At 46.9% G+C, this 26,044-nt stretch overlaps 1 protein-coding gene across 1 annotated transcript in view; it reads right to left on the bottom strand.

The window, feature by feature from the left end:
- Positions 1–9,251: 9,251 nt before the first annotated feature.
- Vav1 (vav guanine nucleotide exchange factor 1) overlaps positions 9,252–26,044 on the bottom strand; it is a 46,168-nt gene continuing 29,375 nt past the window's right edge. The window contains exons 20-27 of the mRNA XM_087909229.1: positions 25,487–25,623; positions 24,907–24,972; positions 22,201–22,232; positions 19,213–19,329; positions 16,999–17,086; positions 14,889–15,003; positions 10,834–10,985; positions 9,252–9,550 (exon numbers count right to left, since the gene is read on the bottom strand). Coding sequence (XP_087765355.1) covers positions 9,497–9,550; positions 10,834–10,985; positions 14,889–15,003; positions 16,999–17,086; positions 19,213–19,329; positions 22,201–22,232; positions 24,907–24,972; positions 25,487–25,623 — 761 coding nt within the window. The 3' untranslated portion in view covers positions 9,252–9,496. The remainder of the gene's footprint in view (positions 9,551–10,833; positions 10,986–14,888; positions 15,004–16,998; positions 17,087–19,212; positions 19,330–22,200; positions 22,233–24,906; positions 24,973–25,486; positions 25,624–26,044) is intronic.

Below are 26,044 nucleotides of genomic sequence, written 5' to 3' on the forward strand. Positions count from 1 at the left end.
AAGGAGCTTTGACATCCCTCACTCTCCCCGCACCAAGAGAAGGCACTAGGGCTGCAGCTTTCCCACCCGAGGTGTCTTCCTGCTGGGCAGCTTGCTGTTAGGATTCCAGACAAGTGAGAGACCCTGCCTCAAAAGACACAACGTATGACAATGTGAGAAACAGCACCTGAGGCTGTGACCTGGCCACCACACATCTACACAAGCACACCTGCACCAGCACACATATGAACACACATGTATATGTGTATATTCACAGACAGAAGGCAAAGGAGGCAGAGTGATGTAGGTGGGCCTTCTGTCTATGTGTTATTTTCATAGGTTAATAAAGAGACTGTCTTGGCCCTTTGATAGGACAGAAAATTAGGTAGGCAGAGTAAACAGAACAGAATGCTGGGAGAAAGAAAGCCGAGGCAGGCAGATGCCATGCAGCCAGCCGCCAGGTCAGACATGCTGAATCTCTCCCGGTAAGCCACAACCTCGTGGTGATATACAGATTATTAGAAATGGGTTAATCAAGATGTGAGAGTTAGCCAATAAAAGACTGAAACTAATGGGCCAAGCAGTGTTTAAAAGAATACAGTTTCCGTGTAATTATTTCGGGGTAAGCTAGCTAGGATCCAGGTGGGAAGGCAGCCCGCTGTTCCTTTTACAGCAGAGCTCATATGGCACCCCCAACTCTATTCTGAAGACACTGTGACACCTCCCAGGGAAATCTTATAGCCCCAAATCCTTCACCTGGGGTCTGACGGCTGATGGGACAGCCTAGGACAGCAAAACTGTGTTGGTGACACTGTTGGTTTGATAGGCTCTAGCATCACATAGGAAGCCATCCTCTGGCCATGGCTGTGAGGGGCTGTCTATGCTAGGTTAAGAGATGTGGGTGACCCCTTCCTGTTATGGTAAAAATAAAATGCTGTGGTTCCCCGAGTGGTGGCAGTGGGCAGCGGGCCATAAGACCATGGCGGGCCACAAAAGCAAGCCGGGTCCCAGGCAGAGAGCCACGTGGCAGGTGAGAGACAGAGACCTATTAGGCACACCATGCAGAGAAAGTGGGTATTTATTTAGTGGGTTATGGAAGAGAAAGGTGGTAAGTGGAGAAGGGGGAAGAGCAGAAAGAGGCAAAGAGAGAGAGAGAGAGAGAGAGAGAGAGAGAGAGAGAGAGAGAGAGAGGAGGGGGAGGGGAGAAGTGGGGAGAAGGAAGAGAGGCAGAAGCTTCCTCCTTGGGAGAGACAGAAAGAAAGGAACTCAGGCTGGAAGCAGAAGGAATATCTGCTTGCCTCAGCAGATGGGAGTGAGAGTGGGTGAGGCTTGTCTCTTAAAGGAACAGGACAGACCATTACATTCCCATTTCTTTTTTATAATAAAAAGGTGGAAGGTTAGGCACAACAGTTTAAAGGGATTGGGATGGCAGATTCTCAAGACTGCTTCCTTCTTATTTGTGGGTGTCATTTTGGTGGGGGAACCTGAGAAAGCTGGGTGCTGGTTATATCCTGGCTTATCTGGTCTCTTTGTTCCTGTCCAGCGTTTGTGGTATGGAAATGTCTGGTGTCTCTTACACCTGTTTAAGGTACTGGCAGAGCAGAGGACAAAGTTAAGTTTAGGAAAGAAAAACTTTAGGACCAGGGAATTGAGAGGGGTGTATCTGACCTGTTCAAGATGGATCCTTCAGTTTGGCTCCCTGGAACTCATAAGAATTCTTCAAGTTTATGAAAACATAGGTTTTGGACATATGCATTGTATCAAAATAACTGTGACAGATGATTTTGAACAATGAAAAGTATTTTTAAGACTATGGAAGGCAGCATGAGAGAGAAATTTGATAGCATGCACTTGTCCTCACACTTTTACAACTTGCAGGTACACACCTTAATGACTTGTATTTGTATTTTGGTGAAATTTGTTTGGTAAGATTGTCCTTTTAAATGACAAAACCTCTCAGCTGTCAAACTGCATCAGAGATCTTTGAGAAGGATAAATTTTTACTTGAGTTATTGATTTTAAAATGGCAGAGAACTTACTTGGTTGTGCCTAGAGCTACTCCTCAGAACCATCCATGGTTGCTGAAGGTCACATTTGCCTTTTGCTGTATAGCGCAGGGCCTGCCAGGCTCTAGAAGATCCTGTGGGCTAGAAATCTGTAGGAAGACAAACCTACCTTGACCCAAGCAGCTAAGCTGTCAATTCTAGCGATTCTGTTCACTGTCTGGAGATCTTGAGTTTAGATGAAAGGCAATTTTGCCCAGTGGTCAGCACTTGGCAGTTGAAGAAAATTACGGATGGATGTTCTGTGCCCATTTGCCTTCTGTCTTCTTTGGAGGAAATAGAGTACTGCTAGGAACCAACCTGTCTCTTTTGTTATGAAAAGTATTTTAACATTTAAGCATTTAAATGCCATATTCCCCAGATCTCTGACCAGCTGAGGGCTGTTTATCAGGTATAGATGAGTTATAACTACAGTATAGAATCTGTCTGGAGAGTTGGGTCTGAGTTTGACTGTATTGGCTCTCAACTTAACAGGTAAAGCAAGGTTGGGTTAAGAGACTTAAAAGTATATACCAATTTAAAACATGAGACTTATTGCTTTATAGTCTAAAATGAGATACAATGAACAGACAATTATAACATTTGACAGTAAACATAGGTGCATTTAGGTTACATGTATGCTCACACACACATACACACAGAGAGTGAACAGGAATTTGGTGAAGTGGATGCTTTGGAGGGCCCTACTAAAGGCATACCACTGCACAAAACACACATGCAACAGAGTCAGCACCAGGGGACCAGGCAGGGAATACCTCAGTGAAGATGGCGGGACTTGATCACCTGACCTGGCTCTCAGTTAAGATGGCAGTGAAGTCACCTGACCACAGTCAAAATGGCGGCAGTCACATGTTGCATGGAGAAGTCACGTTTTTGAGCCATGGGAGTTTTAAACATAACAAGAGAGACCTAGAGGTGTGATCTGCCCTGTTGCTGAGCTGCTGCACCAAAAGTCATGGTGGGGAGCAAAGTCTAGAACTGAAAACAGCTGCCTCCTGGATCTGACTAATCTTGTCAGTTTCCACACTAGGGCTAGCAGTGGCAGGGATAGTTTGAGGAAAAGTGGAGCCAGTGGGACACCAGCAGAGCTGATAGTCTGAGGGTTTATATTCCAGAGCTGAAAATGTGAAAAACCGCAAAAACAGTGGATGAACACCACAGGGCCTATAGAAGGACATCTCCTCTCTACAGGCAGGGTGTCGAAGCCTGACTGGGCCTGGTCTGGGTGACTTGAAAGCCAGAGAGGCGAGGCTGCTCTGAGTAGTCTCTCATGGCTATGAACACTTACAAGTGGTCGAAAAGAAAAGAAAAAGAGAACTCTCTCTCTTTCTCTCCCTCTGCTCTTCTCCCTTCTCCCCTTCCCCACTTTTCCTTTCCCCTCTATAACCCACTAAATAAATACCCTCTTTCTCTGCATGACATCCCTAATACATCTCTGTCTCTCATCCACCATGGCTGAGGCTCCTCATGGGACCCACCGTGAGTCTCATGCCCACTGCCATCACTCGGGGACCTGTGGCATTTTATTTTTACCATAACACATCCTAAGGGCTGGGGTGCTGGACTGAGAACTCATCTCTCTGCTTCCTGCCTGTGAATGCCCTGTGACCAGGCACCTCACACACTTGCCACCATGTCTTCCCTTCCACGAAGGACAGTACCCTGCAACCATGAGCCACAATAAACCTTCCTGCCTTAAGCGGCTTTAGTTAGTCTATTTTACCCCACCGATAAGAAGAGTAAGTGCCACACTAATGTGACACTTTGGAGACTGGAACAGAGTGTCCTAGTTAGCTTTAGCTGCCAACTTACTACAGCTGCTTTGAGAGAATCTACCTTGAAGGACTGACCAGACCAGACTGACCTGCGGCCCTGTCTGAGAGAGATTGTCTTGACTGACAGAGCTTGCTATAAGTAGCTCCATCCCTAGACAGGAGATCCTGGGCTGTAAGAAAGCCAGCTCAGCCCTAAGCGCATTCTTCATGGCCTTTGCTTCAGTTCCCAACTCAGCTCCTGCCCTGACTTCCATCAGTGATGGACTGTGACCAGGAAGTGCAGCCAAACACAAATCCTTCCCTTCCCTTCTAGTCAGGTTGTTTGCGACAGCAGCAAAACCAAGCTAGGACATGGGTCATGACACCAGGGCAATGGGAAGATGACCCTGGGTAAACCGGAGTGCAGCTGTTCTATGCGGCAGGCAAAGAAAACTCAGCCTGTGTCTGACACGTGTCAAGGGCTCCAGTGCAAGCAATGTCCCTGCAGGAAGTGAGGTGACAGAAGAAAGCCAGTTGTCTCCCCAGCACACCAGGGACAAGGGTTGTAGGATTTTAGCTAGATTTTTGGAGAGTATATATGAAAATTGTTTCCTTTGCTCAGCATAATGTGGAAGGAGGGAACTCAAAATATTAACTTCTATTATAAGAAAAGCAAATCAAGAATGATGGTCCACAACCCTAGAGAAGCTAGGTGACAAGGAGAATCCTAAGAGAGAGACACATGGATACCCCTGGGAATGGGAAATAAAGAAGATCTCCTGAGTAAATTTAAGAGCATGAGGGAGGGAGAAGGGTGGAAGGGGAGAGAAGAAAGAAGAAGGGAAGGGGGAGGAGAACATGAGGGAACAAGATGGTCAAGTTGGGGGAAAGGACAGAGGGGGAGAACAAGGAAAGAGATATCTTGATAGAGGGAGTCATTACGGGGTTAGCGAGAAACCTGGTGCGAGGAAAGTTCCCAGGAATACACAAGGATGACCCAAGTTAAGACTCTAAACAATAGTGGAGAGGATGCCTGAAGTGGTCTTCCCCTGTAATCAGATTGATGACCACCTTAATTGCCATCATAGAACCTTCATCCAGTAACTGATGGAAGCAGATGTAGAGATCCACAGCTAAGCACTGGGCTGAGCTCCCAGAGTTCAGTTGTAGAGAGGGAGGAGTGATAAAATGAGCAAAGGGGTCAAGACCATGATGGGGAAAAACACAAAGACAGCTAATCCCAAACTACTGGGAGCTCACGGACTCTGGCCTGAAAGCTGGAGAATCTGCATAGGGCCAAACTAGGCCCTCTGATGTGGGAGACAATTGTGCAGCTTGGGGTGTGGGGTCAGGATTTATCCCTAGTGCGTGAACTGGCTTTTTGGAGCCCATTTGCTATGGAGGGATACTGTGCTCAGCCTAGATGTGGTGGGGAATGGTGTGGGAGGTCCTTCTGTATGTGTGTTGCTTTTATTAATTAATGAATAAAGAATCTGCCTTGGCCTGTGATAGGGTAGAATAGAGCTAGGTGGGAAAAACTAAACTGAATCTGGGAGAAAGAAGGTGGAGTCAGAGAGACGCCATGTAGCTGCTGCTGGGAACAGACATGCCAGAACCTTCTTGTAAGCCACAGTCACGTGGTGATACACAGATTAATAGAAATGGGTTAAATTAAGATGTAAGAGGTAGCTAATGAGAAGCTAGAACTAATGGGCCAAGCAGTGATTCAATTAATACAGTTTCTGTGTGGTTACTTCTGACGTCTGGGCAGCCAGGAATAAACAAGCAGTCTCTACAACAAATTGGCACTCCAATGTGGCTAAATCCACACAAAACCTGAGAAAGTTTGGAAAGGAATCCTAGTCGCAAAACAACAAAAGTTTAATGCAACTTCTTGCTCTGTTTGCTGGTGGCTTCTTTAAAAGAGGTCTTCCTGATTCCGCAGTAGCAAAAACAAAAAACAAAAAACCATGCGGTTTTGAAATGGCAGCTTCCTGGTTCGTGGTGCCAGCACAAACTTTGGCTCTTTTTTTAGGGTTGATGCCTGCCACCCACTTCAAGTCTGGATGCTTATGTGCCCACTCGGAGTCGAGAGGAAAGAAGCTGAGACCGTGCCCAGGGCTCAGCACACCCTGCCTGGGCAGGTGGTGAGATGGAGCCTGCTAGGCATGCACAGGCAGGAGAGCATGGTGGATTTCCACTGCCATACACAGAGATATTCCCAGGCCATGCAGTGAGTGGCATGGCAGATTTAGCTTTTACTCAGATAAAAAGGGTTTATATGCTGCACAGTGCTACCCAGAGTTGAGGTGGTGAGGATAGCTCCTACCTGGTGGTCCTAGAACCTATGGTGAACTGCCTCCACCATATTTAAAGCCTGAGAGAGGGGGAACCAGCACTCAGGGCCACTGAGACCAAGATGCTTAGCATTTTCAAAGCTCTCCATAACAGAGAAGGTTTGTAGATATATAATAATGACAGATTCAGACATAAAAGACCTCTAAATGAGACACAGTATATTTAAAAAATGTACATAGGCTTAGGAGAGAGAAGAAAAAGAGTATAGAAAGTTATAAAAAGAAATAAATCACTTTTAAAAAAAATAAAACCAAGTCTTTAAAGAGACAGAGTAAACTTGTAGAAAAAATAATAGGAATATAGGAAAATAAGCCATGTAAAAGATGGAATATATATACAGAGTCTGGATTATGTATATTATTGTGTTTTCTTTGAATTTTTTAATTGTGAAGGAGCTAAGTACAGAGAAGCATTTCCTTGTATGGACTGCTATGTTAAACCAAACATAAAGGTATCTTGACTTCAGAATTTGAGTCTAAGGATATGTTGTTTTAGAAAAGAGGTTCTGCTTTTGTTTCCACAGAAGATGAGTGTTATTCTCCTGGGGAACTACATTTCCCAGGAGGCCCCTGTGCACAGGCACAGAGTACAGTATCGCCCGCCTGACTTGGAATACTTCATTTCCCAGAAGCACATGTACCCAGCATCCAACGCAAAGGGCCCCCATGTGGAGATGCAGATGCAGAAAGCAGCGTCTGATGCGCGTATGCTGGGGTGGCCTTTAAAAGGCAAAGCGCGGTACTTTTGCTCTCTTTTCTCCTTCCTGTTCCCCACCTTCACCATCCTGCATGCCCCTCCCTGTAATAAAATTATACACATGGGTTTGTTTGTACCTCATGGCTTTTTTTCGTTTCCGCAGAAAAGAACATCAATGAGAACCTGTGAATTAATTCCAGACTGATATGGTTTGATGCACCCTCTGAAAAGTTGCCATGAACACCCTCAAATATTACTTCATCCAACAAAAAGTAGGAAGCAGTTTGGAGAGAACTACACCCAAATTCCCAAATATTGTTTATAAATGTTTGTTTAGATTTAAAGGGGGATATATATGCTAAAGAGATTTGCAGTGGTATGGATCTTGGTTTGTTGATACAAATTAAAGGTATATATATATTTCTGCTCTTGATTAAAGTATTGCATTTGTACAGCTCATTTAAAAATATAATGTATAATTAAGAAATACAGGTTAATAGATAATCATCTATAATGGTCAAGTTTATAGTCATGTTAGTTTTTCTAAATATATATACATATATATATTTCAGTTAGATAATCTTCAAATCTTTCAAAGACTACAGAATATGGCATTTAAAATGTTTTTAAAACTTAGAACTTTTCATGACAATGAGACACATCTGCTCCCTACAGCACCAATTACTTCAAGAGGAAGATGGGCATCAAAGAGGCTCCTTATGGAGTTTGCTAGCCATTTGGGCAAGAAACTGCTCTTGCCTGGACTACCTAATGAGCTAGACATGCAGGACTCACAGAAAAAAAAAAGACTGCTGAACTTGCCTAATGGTGAGATCACCTTCAGGGTTTCTGCTTCAGGAAAGAGTCTGCCAGACAGTCTACAGGACACAGAAGAAAGCAACTGATGGACTTTGCCATTACAAGGCAGAACAGTTCTTCAAATTTCCTGCTTCATGGAAAAGTCTGCCAGATACTATGGGCCTGCTGGCTGAAGATTGGATGCCCCAACAAAACAGAAGAACTTTAGGTGACTGTCCAGGCAATGAGATGTCTCTGTCAATTCTAGAGTTTTGGAAGTTGCTTACAATGAACTTCCTGTCAACTTAGGTAATATTATATCCTTCTGGGGTCTTTGGTGGAGTTGAAGAATAGATAGTTATAGTTTTCCTTAGTTATGATAAAAGATAAGGTAGATATAAATATTGTAACTGCAATTCGTGCTTGATACCTGTTTTGTTATATGTAATTTTACTGTGCTAAATTTAAAACCTACTTTTTTATTTAAACAGAAAAAGGGAAATGGTATGGGAGGTCCTTCTGTATATGTGTTGCTTTTATTGGTTAATGAATAAAGAATCTGCCTTGGCCTGTGATAGGGTAGAATAGAGCTAGGTGGGGAAAATGAAACTGAATCTGGGAGAAAGAAGGTGGAGTCAGAGAGATGCCATGTAGCCATTACCAGGAACAGACATGCCAGAACCTTGCCAGTTAAGCCACACAGCCACATGGCGATGCACAGATAATAGAAATGGGTTAGATTAAGATGTAAGAGCTAGATAATAAGCTAGAGCTAATGGGCCAAGCAGTGATTTAATTAATACAGTTTCTGTTTACTTATTTTGGGAGTCTGGGCAGCCAGGAACAAACAAACGGTCTTAGAGAACAGGGAGGGCCTTGGTCCTGCCTCAACATGATGTGACAGACTGTTGACTCCCCATGGGAGGAGTGGGTGGTGGTGCAATGGGGAGGTGTTGGGGGAGTGGAAGGAGGGGAGCGAGGGGGAACTGGGATTGGAAGGTAAATTAAAAAAGATTGTTTTTTAAAAAAGGAATGCTGATAAAAAGTTTGTTGTTTAGGAAGTTCAAAAGGCTGAGGCAGGAGGATGACAAGTTGAAGGTCAGCCTGGCCTAGAATGAGTTCAAGACCAGTCTGTGCTATAGAGCAACACCCTGTCTCAAAGATTTTAAAGTGACTAAAAGTGACTAGCGTTATGGTACAGCAGTGGAGCTCCCTCCTAGAATCCCTTAGTGGGGGCCAGGGATGTGGTCAGGGGTGCAGCCCCACCTAGAATCCCCCAGTGAGGGGCTGGGGGCGTGGTCAGGGTGAAGCCCCGCCTAGAATCCCCAGTGAGGAGCTCAGAAGTGGTGTGTCTGCCTACAACACTAGGGCCAAGATGTCCATCTTCAGCACAGAGGACAGAAAAGAAGGGAGGGAGAGGTGTAGACTTGATCTCTGTAATCCCAGCCCCATAAGCACAGCACTCTCTCCTGCTAGGGAGGAATCCCAGGTCCCTCTCAACCTATACTGTAAAGGCTGAGAAAGGTGACAGTGCTGCTGAGTGAACTGTTGTCAATGAGCACCCACCCGTGGCTCCCCTTATAGATGGTCTGGAGCACACCAATGCCTGTTCTTCTCATTTTATTAGAAGCAGTTGCCTCAAGCCCCATCTTCCTTGGGGCATTCGAGACAATCAGTGTGTTATAAATTAACCATCCTTCATCCTGGGAAGCCTGCCAGCTGGCCACTGGCTGTCTGCTCTGCATCCGGAAGCTCTACCACTGAGGACTGTTCATGGCCCCTCGACCTTGCCGGCGTCCTGGACTCAGCATACATCTGCCTCTCTCTCTGTCCTGTAGGGCACCAGGCTCAGCAGTATTCAGAATAGTCTTCCTCCACATAGTTGGCAGGGAACCAGCCAATCTGGAGGGAGAAGAGAACCCCATGAGGAAAACTAGCCGTCTTCAGTCCTCATCACAGTAGGCTAGACCCCTCCTGCCTTGGGACCTTCACACCTGTTGACATTCCACCATGCATGACCGAGGATAGCCCTCTGTCTTTCAAGTCTCTGCTCATGTGTCAGTGAAGCTTTCCAGTTACCCTGATAAGCCCCACCCACTCCACACACAACTACCACCTTTTCCTTGACTGTTCTCCAGAGAACCCATCAGCATTATGTAATCAAGATGTAATCATAAATGATTACATATTCTGCTTATTGACAGGATTAATTGCTAAGCCAACTCCCCTCCCCCATCACAGTATAAGGTTGACAAGGGTGGAGGGTTTTGTCTCCTACTCACCAGACTCCCAAGAGCCTAGAGTAGGCCCCAGTGTTTAGTAAACACTTTATTAAATATTTCTTGTAATGTTGAGAAGACAGGTGGATAGATGGGTGAGTGGGTGAATGATGGATGGATGGATGGATGGATGGATGGATCGGTGGATGGTTGGGTGGATGGGTGGGTTGATGGATGGGTGGGTGGGTGGATGGGTGGATGGGTGGGTGGGTGGATGGATGAATACATGGATGGATGAATGAGTGAGTGAGTGAGTTGATGAGTGGATGGATGGATGGATGGATGGATGGATGGATGGATAGATGGGTGGATGGGTGGATGATAAGTATGCCAATAGATGGATGCATGGGTGAATGAGTGAGTGGGTTGATGAGTGGGTGGATGGATGGGTGGGTTCTGGGCAATGAATGAACTAATGGATGAATGGTTCTGGGGGATTGAACTCGGTCTTTAAACTTGTAATGCAAGCACTTTACCAGCTGAGAACCTCTCCGGCCTGCTGGCTGTCATTTTATCCATTTAACCTTTTCATTCCTTATCCACCTAGTCTCTCATCACCCTAATGTCTAGAAGGGTGGATGAGGAGCTCTCTTAGGTCCTATTTCCTGTCACCATCCTGCCCACTCCCTGGTGTGACTGTCTGGTTAGAGGTCCACATGATCTCACTAAACATTGTCTCATAAAGATAGCAACTGGACAATGCTCCCTTTGCACTCAGAAAAATCTCTAGCTCATAGAAGTTTCTCAATAAATAAATGTGGGCAGGGAAAATATGTTAAATCTTAAATCTCAGCGTCCTTCTGATCCTCTGACTAGGGGTGAGCATGGGAGACATACTCTATCCCCTCACAGCCAAGCTGCATACCACATACCCCACCTAGTCAACCATCCCCCCTCCTGCCTCACCCGGCCATAGATCTCCCCACGCCACCAGCCTTGCTGTCCCTTCTTGTTGAGGATCTTGATAATGTCACCCTCCTTAAGTGACAGTTCTGATCGGTCCCGGGCACAGAAGTCATAGCGGGCTTTGGCAGTACCAAAATATTTGGTGCTTCCAGCTGTGAAGAGAAAATGAAATGTCTAAGCATCTGAGACAAACACCAGGCATCATCTCGGGACAGTGCAGAGAGCAGGCATGCTCTCCGGATGGTGCCGCCTAGATGAAGGGCTTCTGTGATAGTTAACCTAGGATAACCTGAGGAGAGAGTCTCTGAGAGGGATGTCTGCATTGTGTTGGCCTGTGGGCGTGTCTATGAGGGTTGTCTTAATAAAGTGAATTGATGAGGAAGATCCAGTCCACCGTGAGTGGCACCATTCCCTAGGAGAGTGCGTGTGGGGAGGGGTCTCAGGCAGAATAAGAGTGGAGAAAAGTGAGCAGAGTACACGTGAACAAACACATAAAACACTGGAGAGATGGCTCAGTGGTTAAGAGCGCTGCCTACTCTTCTGCCTCTCCTGAGTTCAGTTCCCAGCAACCACATGGTGACTCACAACCATCTGTAATGAGATCTGGTGCCCTCTTGAGGAAGAGACCTGGTCAGTCATCCTCATCAACTTAAACCGTGAAACCCATTATGTACAAGTTCAGCAGAACTGCCATATACGGGCTGCCCATGCATGCTTCAGTATTGCCAGGGCATAAAAGAAAGAAGAAGATCATACCTGGTGAGACCAGGCTTTAAATCATTTTAATAGTGTTTTATGTACAGTCAATTTCTGCACATCTGAGTCCTTAACCTTCATATTTAAACCCAGATACACAGAGAGAGCTAATTATATTTTAAAAAGTGATTAAGAGTGGCTAGAGAGGTGGATCAGGGGTTCAACTCCCAGTACCCAATACCACCTGTAACTCCAGTTCCTGGAAATCCAACACTCTCTTCCAGATTCTGTGGACACTGCACTCAAGTTCACAGAGCCATACACAGACACACATGTATACACACGATTAAAAATTAAAAATAGGGGTTGGAGAGATGGCTCAGTGATTAAGAACACTTGCTGCTCTTCCAGAGGGCCTGAGTTCAGTTCCCAGCACCCAAGCTGGACAGCGCACAACCACCTGTAACTCCAGCTCCAGGGGCTACAATGCCATCTACACTACAGAACTGTTCTTGTGTTAGTCTGCGTGCAACTGGCCCCCACAGGCTCATAGTGGAGGGCACTATTAGGAGGTGTGGCTTTGCTGGAGTGGGTGTGGCTTTGCTGGAGTGGGTGTGGCTTTGCTGGAGTGGGTGTGGCTTTGTTGGAAGAAGTGTGACCCTGTGGGGGCAGGCTTTGAAGTCTCATACATGCCCAAGCCATGCCCAGTGTCTCAGTTCACTTCCTGTTGCCTTCTGATGAAGATGTAGTCTGTTCCATGTCTGCCTGCATGCTGCTGTGCTCCCTGATGTGATGATAATGTCCTGAACCTCTGAAACTGTAAGCAATCACCCCAACGTATAAGAGTTGTTGTAGTCATGGTGTCTCTTCACAGCAATAGAAACCCAAACTAAGACAGAAGTTGGTACCAGGAACTGGGGTATTGCTGTGATAAGCTGGACCATATTTTTGTTTGGAAGGATTTGGACTTTGGTAATTTGGGTTAGGAAAGCAGTAGAATGCCTTAAGCATGGCTTAATTGGCCATACTAGTAGGGGCGTGGAAGGCAGTAGTGCTTAGTTATCTGAACTATGGACAGAATGTTGCCTAGAGATTGTACTTGTGATATTTTGATGAAGAATGTGGCTACTTTTTGCCCTTGTCCAAAAAGTCTGCCTGAGGCTAAAATGAAGAGTTTTGAATTAATTGTGTTCACAGAAAAAAAAAATCTCCAAACAACCTAATAAAGACTCTGTCGTACGGCTAATAGTGGTAACTCTAATGAAGATTTATAATGAAAAGAAGCAAGCTGAGAGAACAGAAATATAAAATGTACAGACTGAGAGAAGGGGCACCAGGAAATAAAATGGAGCTAACTCCTGTGTTCAAGTAGATAAAAGATTAAGAAACTGGATAAAGGGAATGGTGACCTCAGGGAAGATCCCACCCAGATAAGTTTCTGACTTGTGAAAAGGACCTAAAGAAAAGCTTTGGGCTGGGTATGGTAGTGCACACCTTTAATTCCAGCACTCAGAAGGCAGAGGCAAGTGTGTCTCTTGAGTTTAAGGCCAGCTTGGTCTGCAGACCAAGTTCCAAAACAGCCAAGCTTAGGCAGTAAAGGCAACAATCAAAAACAGAAAGCCGGTGAAGAGGTTACTGAACAAGGAGCCATGATCCAGCTCCAGCAAGAAGCAGAGGTTGACAGCTTCAGCCACATGGTTCTGGCTTTAGAATTAAGGAGAGAAGAAATGGGTTATGGAATTTGCCTCTGTGCCTAAAGAAAGTCACTGAGGCCAGGAATATACCAGGGACGTTCCTGAATGGAGGCCCAAGAGACCATTGTGTGAAGCTGTGAAGTTGAACCTAGGTTGCCTTAGAGAACCCAAGATATCGGAGATGCCAGAGTCGTGGGACACCTGCTGAGGAGAGCTGCTAACAAAGAGTGGAACCAGCCCAAGAGAATGAGCGTGTTGCAGTCAACAAAGCAGAATGGAGTTGGAGATCTGAAGAGCACCTTGACATCAGACACAGAGATGCAGTGTTTGGCGTTCATCCAGCTGGTTTTTGGTCTTACTTTGGTCCAGTATTTCCTCACTGTGCCCCCTTTCCTGCGTTTTAGAATGGTAACATATATCATGTGCCATTATATATGATCTTGTTTTAAATTTTGATTCTATAGGGATTATAATTAAGAGATTGCATGAATCTCCGAAGAGACTTTGAACTATTAAATATTGTTGAGACTGTGATAGACTTTGGGAACTTTTGAAGTTGAACTAAATGCATTTTGCATTATATATGATTATAAGATTCTGGGGGCCAGGCCGTGGAATATGGTAGTTTAAATATAATTGACCCCTTAAGTTCATAGAGAATGGCACTATTAGGAGGTGTGGCCTTTCTGGAGTGGGTGTGGCTTTGTTGGAGGAAGTATGTCACTGTGCAGGTGGGCTTTGAGGTCTCATACATCCCCAAGCCATGCTCAGTGCCTCTGTCCACATTATGTTGCTTTATGATCAAGATATAGCCAGCACCATGTTTGCCTACATGTCACCACGCTCCCCACCATGATAATGGGCTGAACCTCTGAAACTGTGAGCCAGTCACCCCAATGAAATGCTTTCCTTTCTAAGGGTTGAGGTGGTCATAGTGTCTATTCATAGCAATAGAAACCTAACTAAGGCAGTACTCATGTGGCACGCGCGCACACACACACACACACACACACACACACACACACACGGCAGCATACCAACTGAACTACACCTTGCCTGGTACCAGAGTGTTAGTACCCAGCAGCAATCCCCACTGGACTACTCCTCATCCGGCTCTGGAGTGCTAGTACCCAGCCCTAATCCATCTTTTGTTTAGCAGATGTCTTTTGCCACCCTATGTGAATCTTGTCTGATAGTTTGCCAAGAATACAAAGCCTATGCAAAGCTTGGTTTGTGGAAACCAGAAAACTGGGATACCCCATGAACCAAGAATTTGCACTTGTCTTTGTATTTTTGAAAACGTCATTCAGATTGCTCTGAACCTATGGAAATCAACTGGGTAGACTACAAATATAGAGCAACATAGAAATGCCTGGGCCAAGGGAAAGTGCTTCCGTCCTGAGAGGCTGAATTCCCTGCAGTCACAAAAGGCTAAACTCACTCTTCTTCCCACAGACACGTGTGAACCCAATACCTGCTCTGCAACATACATGACACGTATATAAACGAATCTTTAACAAATAAAAGGAGAAACCTCCAACATCACACGAAGTCACATAAATAAGCATTTGAAAAATAGTTACTAAAACCAAAAGTGGGGGCAGGCAGGCCCTGGAACCCCGAGAAGGTGCTGTGCAATCCTCCAGCCTGGGGGCGTCCTCCTACCTGGCGGTTTGCTGATGGCTCTCCTCTCAGGCTCCTTGTAAGGGAACTGCAAGGTGGTATCCAGCGACTTGAAGCAATCTTTGAGAGAATTCTGCTGATAAAACTCCACCAGTTCCTGGGAAAATCACACAGAGCAGTTGTTAACCCAGCTGGCCAGCCCACAGCAGAGCACAGCTTAGCTCTCATCCGCAGTCCAATCAGCTCCCTATGATGGGGAACTCCTTCCTCTACTAGAACAGCCAGGATGGTCTGCAGAAGGGGCCCTGCGATGGGTCATAGCGACAGTCAGGCAAACCTCTGGGCCTGGCTGCACTGAGTTAGATGAGGTGGGAAGAGCCACCTAAATGTGGGTGGCACTACCCATGGCTGCCATCCCAGGGAGAATGAAAAGGAGAAAGCAAGCTGGGCGCCAAAATCCATCTCCCTGTGCTCTCTAAGGCCGCAGTGTGACGATGCCCCCTTCCAGGACAGTCCCCAGCCTTCCTGAGCCGGAAGAACCTGTCCATCCCTCTTCGCCAGGTGTTTGGTCACAGCGGTGAACAGAGTAAACAGTAGACTACCTCAAGCCAAGGCCGCTTCTCCAAGCAGCCACTTCATTTTGCTTCCTGTCAAGTTTAACAAATAAGTTCACCAAAGTCAAGGCCTCCCGTCAGTGCCCATGCCTGTAAAACTAATAATCACATAGGCACCAGCCAGTGTGCGCAGCACACATTACCAAGGCTTCCAGGGAACCCTGAGCGTTGAGCACGCTGGGGTGGGGGGTGTTACAGAGAGCATGTGAAGATCGTAGGTCAACTTGCTCAGTGCTCCCATTCCACCACGTGTGTTCCTAGTTGGTGATCACTTTTACCCACGGAGTCATCTTGCCCGCACGCTCTCATTTTAGACACAGAGACACTAAGTCTAATCATGAGTGGCAGCTGAGATTCGTAGCTCAGATCTGACCTCCGCAAAAGACTTTAGATTTGATTTCAGCTCCTCAGTTTGTTGGATTTATGGGTTTTTCTCCCACAAATGGCTCATACTGATGACAAAGAATCAGTTGGACCCAAATTCAAGGGTGTTCCACAAACACCCACTGTCCCATTCAAGAACTTCAGACTAAAAAATGCCAATATCATTAAAAATAAAATTGGTGCACAGGGTCGGTGAGATGGCTCAGTGGGACACATTCCATCCCCAGGCCCCAGAACCCATGTGATGGTGGAAAGATAGACCTGATTCAACAGAGTCCTCTGACACACACACACACACACACACACACACACACATACACACACAAATAAATAAATAAATAAAATGTAATTTTTTAAGTTATGAATTTTCTGTCCATGTCCTCAGTTTCTTCAAAGGTCTACTGATCATGGGTAATGCCCATGTGACTTACACACACCAATCAGTTTTAAATGCCTTGAGGGAGATAAAAAGAATTAACAGTACACCAACCACCAGGTGAACACTCGCTCATAAATTCTCAACAAGACAGGCAGTCGCTTGGGTCAAATGGGTCCAGTTTGGAGACCTGTAACCATACGGGCTCTGGTAGCCTGTGGGACAGGAAGGCAGAGGGTGGGCTGAATGGAGGTGGGGTGAGTTTGCACACATCTGTATGTAGGTATGGACATGCATGTGGAGACCAGAGGTGGGCTTCAGGGGTCCTCCCTTATCACACTCTGAGACCGTATATGTTCAGACAGGGCCTCTCATGGAGCCTGGAGCTTCCTGGTTGCCTACCAATCTCAGAAGCAAGCCCTGGGTATCCACTTGTCTGTCTTCAACTCCCCAGAGCTGGGGTCACAGGCAAGCACCGCCATACTCGGCTTTTACATGGGTTCTGGGGATCCAACCCAGGCTCTCAGGAACTTTATCCATGAACCTTCTCCCCAGCTCAGTCTGTTGGACATCAACAAATACCACTGTGACCACCTGACACTATCCTGTCCTAACTGTCTTTCCCACATTGTGGGTCCTTACAGGGATGAGTTTATGGTCGGTGGTTCCCTGGGAAGGGCTTCTCTAACTACATAGTGAGGACCCTGAGACACAGGGGCAGACACGTGCCTCACGCTCTCTGAATGGCTTCTGTGGGGGTGGGGGCAGTGGCCCTTACCAGAAGGCCCCTGAAAGCCTTCTTCTCCGTGATCCGGTACAGCCCCTCTGACGTCATGATTTTAATATGTTTGACCTCGACGTTATACCTGGAACAAGGGAGAGGGAAAATCAGATGGCTGAGTCCTGAGTCTGAGGCTCTCTCCCATGCCTCTACCCAGACTAGAAGCCCCAAGAATGGAAGAAGGACCAAGCCGGACTCCTTAGAGGAAGGGGGCCCTGACATCTAGAGACAGCAACAGTGCAATCCACCCCTTCCGGGTCTCTGCTATTCTAAGCCTTCTGTTCTTCATCTTGTTTGCTGTTTGTTTTTTTTCTCCCTGAGTGTCAAGCTGACAGGACCTAGAACCACCATAGACAGCCTCTGGGCCTATCTGTGAGGCAGTTAACTGACAGGGCAAGCCCCACCCTGAACGTGGGTGGCAACATCCCAGGGACTGAAGCTCTGAACCAAGCAAAAAAAGAGAAAGTGAACCCAGCACTCATCTCTGCGCTGGCTAGTTTTACATCAACTTGGCACACACTAGAGTCATTTTGAAAGAGGGATCACCAGTTGAGAAAATGCCCTCGCCAGGTTGGCCTGTGTGGGTGGCCTTCCCCACGGCCCCGTGCCCCTACCACCATGTTTTCCCCACAAAAGATGGCAGAATAGGCAGGATGGGAAGAAAAGGGGTTTTGTTATCGTGAATTACAGAACAACAAAAATGGAAAGAGAAGCTGGGCACGGTGGTGACGCATGACTTTAATCCCAGTACTCAGGAGGCAGGTGGATCCCTGAGTTCGAGGCCAGCCTGGTCTACAGAGTGAGTTCCAGGACAGTCAGTGCTGTACAGAGAAACCCTGTCTCAGAGGCAGGGCAGGGGGGAGGGGGACGCCTCAAGCAAGGGCTGTTGATGGCTCCATGCTTAAAGGGTTTCCATAAGACTAGCAATGGGAGTTCAACCCCTGAGACCTGCATGGTGGAAGGAGAGACCTGACCCCCCAAACTGCCAAAGACCACCACGTGCCGGCTGTGGCAGACACACCCTCACACAACACAAATAGATAAATGCAACTTTTAATTTCTTAAAAACATCTGACATCCGCCTACAGCCTCCACATGTGGACACACGGACAAACGCCCACATACATGTCCACAAACTAAAGAGTGCAAGTCAGAGTCACAGCTCAATGGCGGGACGTAAGTCGGTGAAGCCTGGGGCCCACGAGATCTGCCCTAAGCAGCTGGATTTCACGTCCCAAGGGCAAACGGTCAGCAGAGCCATGTGATACCAACAGGCCTGTGTTTGTTGCAGAACTATCAACAACACCCAGGACATAGAATCAACTAATAGATGAAGCAACTATGACAGACACACACAGGAATTGATCGAGCCATGGAAGCGATGATACCCTGTCATTTACAACACGGAGGAAGTGGTGGATGTTATGAAGTGTAATAAGCCAGACACAGGAAGACAAAGACCACAGCTAACACACACATCAAAGCTAAAAGCGTTGACCTCAAATAAGAGGAGAGGCAAAAAAAAAAAGCAAGGGCAAGGGGAGGGGAAAGAAGAGGGGACAAGGTAAGGGGGAGAAGAGCAGGGACGTAAAAATGGTAGAATGCAGTAGTTCAATAAAAGGTGCAGGTAGACAATGCACACTTTCATAAGGTAAAGCCTAGACATCCTTGGCAAGCCCAGGTCAAAGGGGGCGTGGTCAGAGAGAAAGAGTACAGGTCAGAAGAGGTGTGGTCAGAGAGGGAGGAGCCCAGGTCAGAGGGGGCGTGGTCATGCAGGAAAGAGCCCATGTCAAAGGAGGCGTGGTCAGAGAGGGAGGAGCCCAAGTCAGAGGAACATGGCCAGGAAGGGAGGAGCCCAGGTCAGAGGAGGCATGGCCAGGGAGGGAGGAGCCCAGGTCAGAGGAACATGGGCAGGGAGGGAGGAGCCCAGGTCAGAGGGGCATGGGCAGGGAGGGAGGAGCCCAGGTCAGAGGGGCATGGGCAGGGAGGGAGGAGCCCAGGTCAGAGGGGCATGGGCAGGGAGGGAGGAGCCCAGGTCAGTGGGGCATGGGCAGGGAGGGAGGATCTCAGGTCAGAGGGGCATGGGCAGGGAGGGAGGAACCCAGGTCAGAGGGGCATGGGCAGGGAGGGAGGAACCCAGGTCAAAGGAGGCATGGGCAGGGAGGGAGAAGCCCAGGTCAGAGGAGGCGTGGGCAGAGAGGGAGAAGTTACTTAATGCTGATGGCGAATTCCGCTGTATCTTTCACCCTCTGCCGCACCAGGTAGGTCCCGTCAGAGCGGTTGATGAGGGTGCCCTCGGCTCCTGCTCGTTCCATGGGACCCGCATACCTACAGGGACAAACCTGAGTCAGTCATGCCAAGGGGCAAAGGACTAGCATGCAGTTCAGGCTTTTGGGGGGGTCCCTGGAACTTAGCTGTTTGCTTTGATGAGTATTTTCCTGAGCTCACACTAGACATTCATCTCTGTGAGCACCAGGGTAGAAACCGAGTGGGGTGTCAGCCTCATATGCAAAGGTTAAGAGAAAGGCTGTCAGGAGGACTCAGAGATAAAGGAGCTTGCTGCCAAGCCTTGGGACTTGAGTTCAATCCAGGGGATTCACTGGATGAAACGAGAACCAACTCCCGCAAGTTGTCTTCTGACCTGCACACAAATACATACACACAAACAAACACACACATACATACAAGCATCTTCTGACCTGCACACACACACCTGCACATACACACAAATGCACACATACATTCACATGCATACACATACATACACATATGCACAATAAGTGTAAAAAGAATATTTAAGTAAAGGGAAGCCCAAGAATAAATTAATAGTATTTAATGCAATGTTTTAAAAACCAGAAAAATGAAGTCAACTGAAAAAGGAATGAAACCAGGGCCACAATGTGACCTACACCACACTCAGTGTAAGAACCAGACACCAAAGGCCACACAGCATGGGACTCGAAGTGGGAAATGTCCACAGCAGGAGAGTCCAGAGACCAAACAGACTTGTGGGTGCTGGGGCTAGTCAGGAGAAATATGCCTGTAGGAATGGGATTGAGGAGTTGGTAGAAGGTTCTGGAACCAGAGGCGAAGACTACAGTTTATTTTGAATGCACTAAAAAAAAATACCAAATACCAATGTAAATATATAACTATAGCATGATGTGATTACCTATATCTTCTGAATGTCTATATTGGTGTGGGGTCACAAAGTAATTGTTAGATTTACAGCTCAGAATCTTAAATGATGTGTTGCAAATGAGGGGAGGGCATAATTGCAGGTAAATCTAGACAGGGCTGCTTTATCCCTTCCTTGTTATGTGCTTGAATATTTAATAAGCATTTATTGAGTACCTATTATGTGAAGAGTTCTAAGGCTACAATGGTGAAGAACAAGGTAGGAGTTCTGGTGCAGGAGAATGGTCTGTATTCTGACAATCATGTTTTAAATAAACGCTGATTGGCCAGGCAGAAGGTATAGGCAGGAAAACCAAACAGAAAGTAGAAATGATGCAAGGAGAACAGGAGAATTCTGGGAAGGAGGAAGTTGATTTCTCCCACTCTTGCCCAGATCACCGAAGCAACAAGATGTGATCTGCCTCACTGAAAAAGGTACTGAGCTACATGGCTAATATAGATCAGAATAGTGGGTTAATAAAAGCTACAAGAGCTAATAAGTAGCCTGACCTAATGGGCCAATCAGATTTATAACTTTAGAGATCTTTGTGTGATTTTATTTGGGGCTTGCAGGCTGTGGGGGTACCGGGAGGGACAGAAACCCCAACAAACAAGCAGGCCCCCCCCCATGTTACAAATGATCAGCCGATCATGTTACAGAGTTCTACCTTGAACCCATCTGCTCTGTATGTATTCTGGCTGGGAAAGCAGACAAAAACATTACTTACACAAAATGAACACATACACACACTATAAACAAAAAACTGGAGGAACCCCAAACCGAAACCGTTAGTTCTCACTAGAAGCACTGAAAGCTTTGAAAGAAGAGAAACAAAGGAAATTGATGTGATGAGCAGGCGGTGGTTGTTGTGTTGGGCACAGATGTAAATATGAGTGCATTGCGATGTGATTGCCTGTGTCCTTTCAATGTCTTTATGGCTGTTGTGTTGCCTATGGAGCTTGGCACCAGTCCTCTCCTCCCACCAGGGATGCAAAGCCTTGTTTTGCTCCCTGAACTCAGGTCCCCCAGCTCAGCAGCAAGCGTTTTTTATCCACTGAGCTGTTTCACCGGCCATGTCTGTCTCCTTATACAATACATGCTGAAGCATCCATATTTCTATGTGTAACTATATGTAAAGTGTATTATGATGATATGTGTAGCATGAATAATACAATTACAAGTACATTTTTATATATTGTGGGTATACACAATGTAACCTATTTCTATATAATCACCATCATCATCACCGCCACCACCATCACTGTCCTCACCACAGCTACTATCACCACTATCACATGCACCACAGTCACACTCTCCTCTCCACCATCACCACCATCAACTTGACCAGCAACACCATCCTCATCATCACCATCATCATCACCACCATCCTCATCATCACCACCATCATCATGTCCATCGTCACCACCATCCTCCTCCTCATCACTACCATCCTCATCATCACCATCATTATCACCATCACCACCACCATCACCACTATCATCATGTCCATCATCACCACCATCCTCCTCATCACCACCATTATCACCATCACCACTATCACCACTATCATCATGTCCATCATCACCACCACCATCACCACTATCATCATGTCCATCATCACCACCATCCTCATCATCACCATCATTATCACCATCACCACCATCACCACTATCATCATGTCCATCATCACCACCATCATCGCCATGACCACCATTCTCATCATCACCACCATTATCACCACCATCACCCCTTCATCACCCTTACCGCCACCATCACCATCATCACCACCATCATCACCACCACCATCTGACTGTCACTGTGACTTTCTTAATGGCCCAGAGCCACCTTCCTTTCCCCTGTCACTCCCCAGCAGCTCTTAGCTCAGAAGTGCTTGGGATCCAAATAATAAATTAACAATTGTTCTGAAAGCCTCCACATTCAGCCTTAGTTCTCCCTTGACACCCCCCAAACACACACACACAAAACTCCATTTTAAAATAAGGAAATGTGATTGTACTCACCAGAGATGCACAGACAGGTCCTGAGGAGGGCCCTGGGAACACAGACAAAAACCCAGACTCAGAGAAGAAGTCCTTACCTGGAAGACTTCAGGGACACCCACTCACACCCACTCCACTAGCACCTGCTGAATGGGTGGTGTTCCCGGAACTGTGCTATTCATGGGGAAACAACCCTAGAACACAATTGGCTTCCCTCGTGTTTATAGATCACATGTAATACACATTCATTAACCTCAAGTCAAATGTGATGGCTGCTTTTCCAGCATGACCCAACCTAGAATCGCCTGAGAAGACAGTCTCAAGGAGAGGCTGAAGATCAAGCTTCCCACGGATGTGTCTGTGGGAGATTTTCTTCATTGTGTTAACTGATGTAGGAAGCCCAGCCCACTATGGGTGGATCATTCCCTAGGACAGGGATCCTGACCTGTATAAGGAGAATAAACTGAGTCAAGTACACAGCCATTTCTCTCTGATCTTGACTGTCAGTGTGGTGTGAGCAGCCGTTTGAAGTTCCTGCCTGGACTTCCCTACAGTGATGGGCTGTAACCTGGAATCATAAGCTGATTTCTTCCCCATGTTGCTTTCTGTCATGGTGTTTTATCACAGCAACAGAAATAAAGCTAGGACACCAGGCATGGCATTCATTTCCTTCAATGATGGACAAAAATCTACACGGTATGAGAGATGCATAACATGGCGGTATGTTATAACAGGTGTATGCCTAGCGTGGCGGGTGTAGAGACGCATGCCTAGCATGGCGGGTGTAGAGACGCATGCCTAGAGTGGCGGGTGTAGAGACGCATGCCTAGCATGGCAGGTGTATAGAAGGCATAGGAATAGGAGCAAGACAGCTGGAGAAAGAGCAGAAATAACAAGACTGTGAAGGAAGGGGAGGGAGAAAAGGCGGGAAAGAGGACAAGGGGGGTGAAAACAGTCGAACAACATGACACACATGCATGACGATGGCTTTATGAAGCCCATGGCTGCACGCATTGGATATTCACCACTTAAAACAATACTGAAGAACGATTTCCTGACATACACAGATCCTAGAACTCACGCCTTCCAGCAATGATGGGTAGGAAGGTGACAGGTGGACACATGGATGACTATGTAGAGAGGGAAAGGGACAGTGCCTCCTAAGGAAGCTGTCCACCACTCAGCCACATGCTCAGCCTTCAGTGATGTATATTTGTGTTGTTGTTTAGATTTATTGGGAGCGATGGGGATGGGATTCAGAGCCTTGTCCATAAACCCCTAGCTATGTCTCAGCCCCTCACTGAGAGATTCTAGGCAGGGCTCCGCCCTGACCACGCCCCCAGCCCCTAACTGGGGAATTCTAGGTGGGGGCTCCACCCTGATCATGCCCTAAACCTTGAGATGGCCAATCTGGAAGGAAGGATAGAGTTTGAAGCTTACAACATCATTTGACATTAGAGAAATTTAGGTTCACACTGAAGGCATATGGATGTGTTCAGGAAGAGGACAGGGAAGAGGAGGAAGGGGAAGAGGGATGGGGAGGGCAGTTGGAGGTGAATGTGAACAAAAGATAATGATATGAACATAAAACTGTCATTAGGACGACCATTGTTTTGGTGTTAACTGGTAGTTAATTTAGGGTCAGCAAGATAATCAGTAAGTAAAGGTCCTTGTCCCTAAGTCTGACCATCCAAGTTCAATTCCCAGGATCTATAGAGTAGAAGGGGAGAATCGGTTCTTACAAGCTGTCCTTTGACCTCCACATGTGAGCCATGGAATGCACACCCACACACTCACACAGAGTCAAGACTACTGGATTTGAAGGTGTGGCTCTGGTACATAAACCAAACTCCAGTCAGTGGCCTCACACCTATGAGTGTAAGGGCAGCACAATTCAACTCGGGATTTTTGTTTATTTGTTTTTGTTTCTTTGAGGCAGGGTTTCTCGGTGTAGCTCTGGCTAACCTGGAACACACTTTGTAGACCAGATTATCCTTGAATTTACAGAGATACATTTACCTCTACCTCCCGAGTGTTGGGATTAAAGGCATGTGCCACCATGCCTGGATAAGTCAGGATTATTTTTTTAAAAAAGAAGAAGAAGAAAGAAAGAGAGAGAGAGAGAGAGAGAGAGAGAGAGAGAGAGAGAAAGAGGAACAAAGTGGGTAGGGATAAGTGGATCTGAGAGGAATTAGGGGGATGAATGGAGGCTGAATATGATCAAAACATATTGTACATATGTACGAAATGCTCCAAGAATTGATTTTTAAAACTGTAATTTTGGGAAAAAAATTAATAATGAACAGGGAACCGCTGAAAAGGAAATGACAGATCTGTCCTTCAGGAGCATGACCAGGAAGAAGGAGGCCATAATGACTTCACAGGACCTAGTTTAGTGCTTAGGAAAGAAGGCAGGGACTGGCCCACCTTCTGGGCCTCTGCTTGTCCCATACAATACCCCAAGAAAAGTGTGGGTTTTTTTCACAGAAAAGGCAAAAAGTTTCCACAATTAGCAATTGCATGCTGACTCCAAAGTGACTCAGCGGAGCAGACAAAGCCCTGCTTCGACAAGGTGTGACCTGCCATGGTGGACAGGATGGGTAGGGGCTTGAAAGACTGATACATGGATGATCCCTGAGGAAATCTCAAGGTGACCTCCCTAGATGGTTCTGTCTGCTAGACCTCTATCTGACCCTTGACCCTCACAATCCAGAATGAGGCACTCACGTGGACATAGGGGCGTACTCTGTTACAGGGGAACCAGCCTACTTCGTTGGTAGCAGTATTTCTTCCCTAGAAAAGCAGGAGACAAAAGCAGAAGCAGAATTAACAGGTATCCATTAGTGTGTGTATGGGTGGGGGGGAGGACGATGCACTCACATGCATGCATTCCCCTCTCTCCTCTCAATATCCTCATGCACCATGAGGATCTAGGGACATGTTTCAGAGGCAGTGGCCCTGCCTGGAATCTCCAAATGAGGGACTGGGGGCATAGTCAGGGTCAGAGCCCCTGCCTAGAATCCCTCAGTGAGGCTCAGCAGATAAAGTTACTTAGCACTCTTGAAGCCCTGAGATCTACCCAAGCACCCTAAGATAAAAAATCTAATCCATAGAATTAAAGGCATTGTGGTGGCCTTTAGAGCTGCCAAGGAGTTCCAGCTCCCAGGAGGTGGCCATCCCTGGATATCTCCACCCACGTACCTGTCATGCAGGGACCCACTCTAGAACCTCACGAGGTGGTGCCCTGAGCCCTCCGCATCACTTGCACTCATCCTTTGCCCCTCCCTCCTGCAGTCACCGTCCATACCTCCCACCAGTTGTGCTCAGCCTCTGCCTTAGTGAGCTCCACAATGTCCCCAGGGTTGAGCCGCAAAAATGTTCCAAAAGCTCCGGGCGGGGGAGGGATCCCATAGTATTCCTGAAACACTTCCATCTTAGGCAGACCTGGAGGGTGGAAGGAGATGAAACAACATGGTTGACAGAGCACTCAAAGCTGCTTCTAAACTGAAGAAGATGGATAACACCAAGTGGCGATGAGGGTGTGGAGAAACTAGAACTCAAGTGTGTCTACCCCAGGCCCCAGCAATCCCACTGCAGTGTACACACTAGGCAATGAACACAGGGCAGCCTAAAAGTAGAGCCCCTGACTAGAATCCCTCCCCCAACCCAGGAGGGGGCGTGGTCAGGGTGGAGCCCCACCTAGTTCACCCAATGAGGGGGGCTAGGGGTGTGGTCAGGGGTGGGCCCTACCAAGTTCAACCATTGAGGGGTCTGGGGCGTGGTCAGGGGTGGAACACCACCTAGTTTACCCAGTGAGGGGCTGGGTCAGAGTGCAGCTCCGCCTAGTTCACCCAGTGAGCAGCTA

This window comes from Myodes glareolus, chromosome 8 (assembly GCF_982192425.1).
Source record: "Myodes glareolus chromosome 8, mMyoGla1.1, whole genome shotgun sequence".
Lineage (NCBI taxonomy): Eukaryota > Metazoa > Chordata > Mammalia > Rodentia > Cricetidae > Myodes > Myodes glareolus.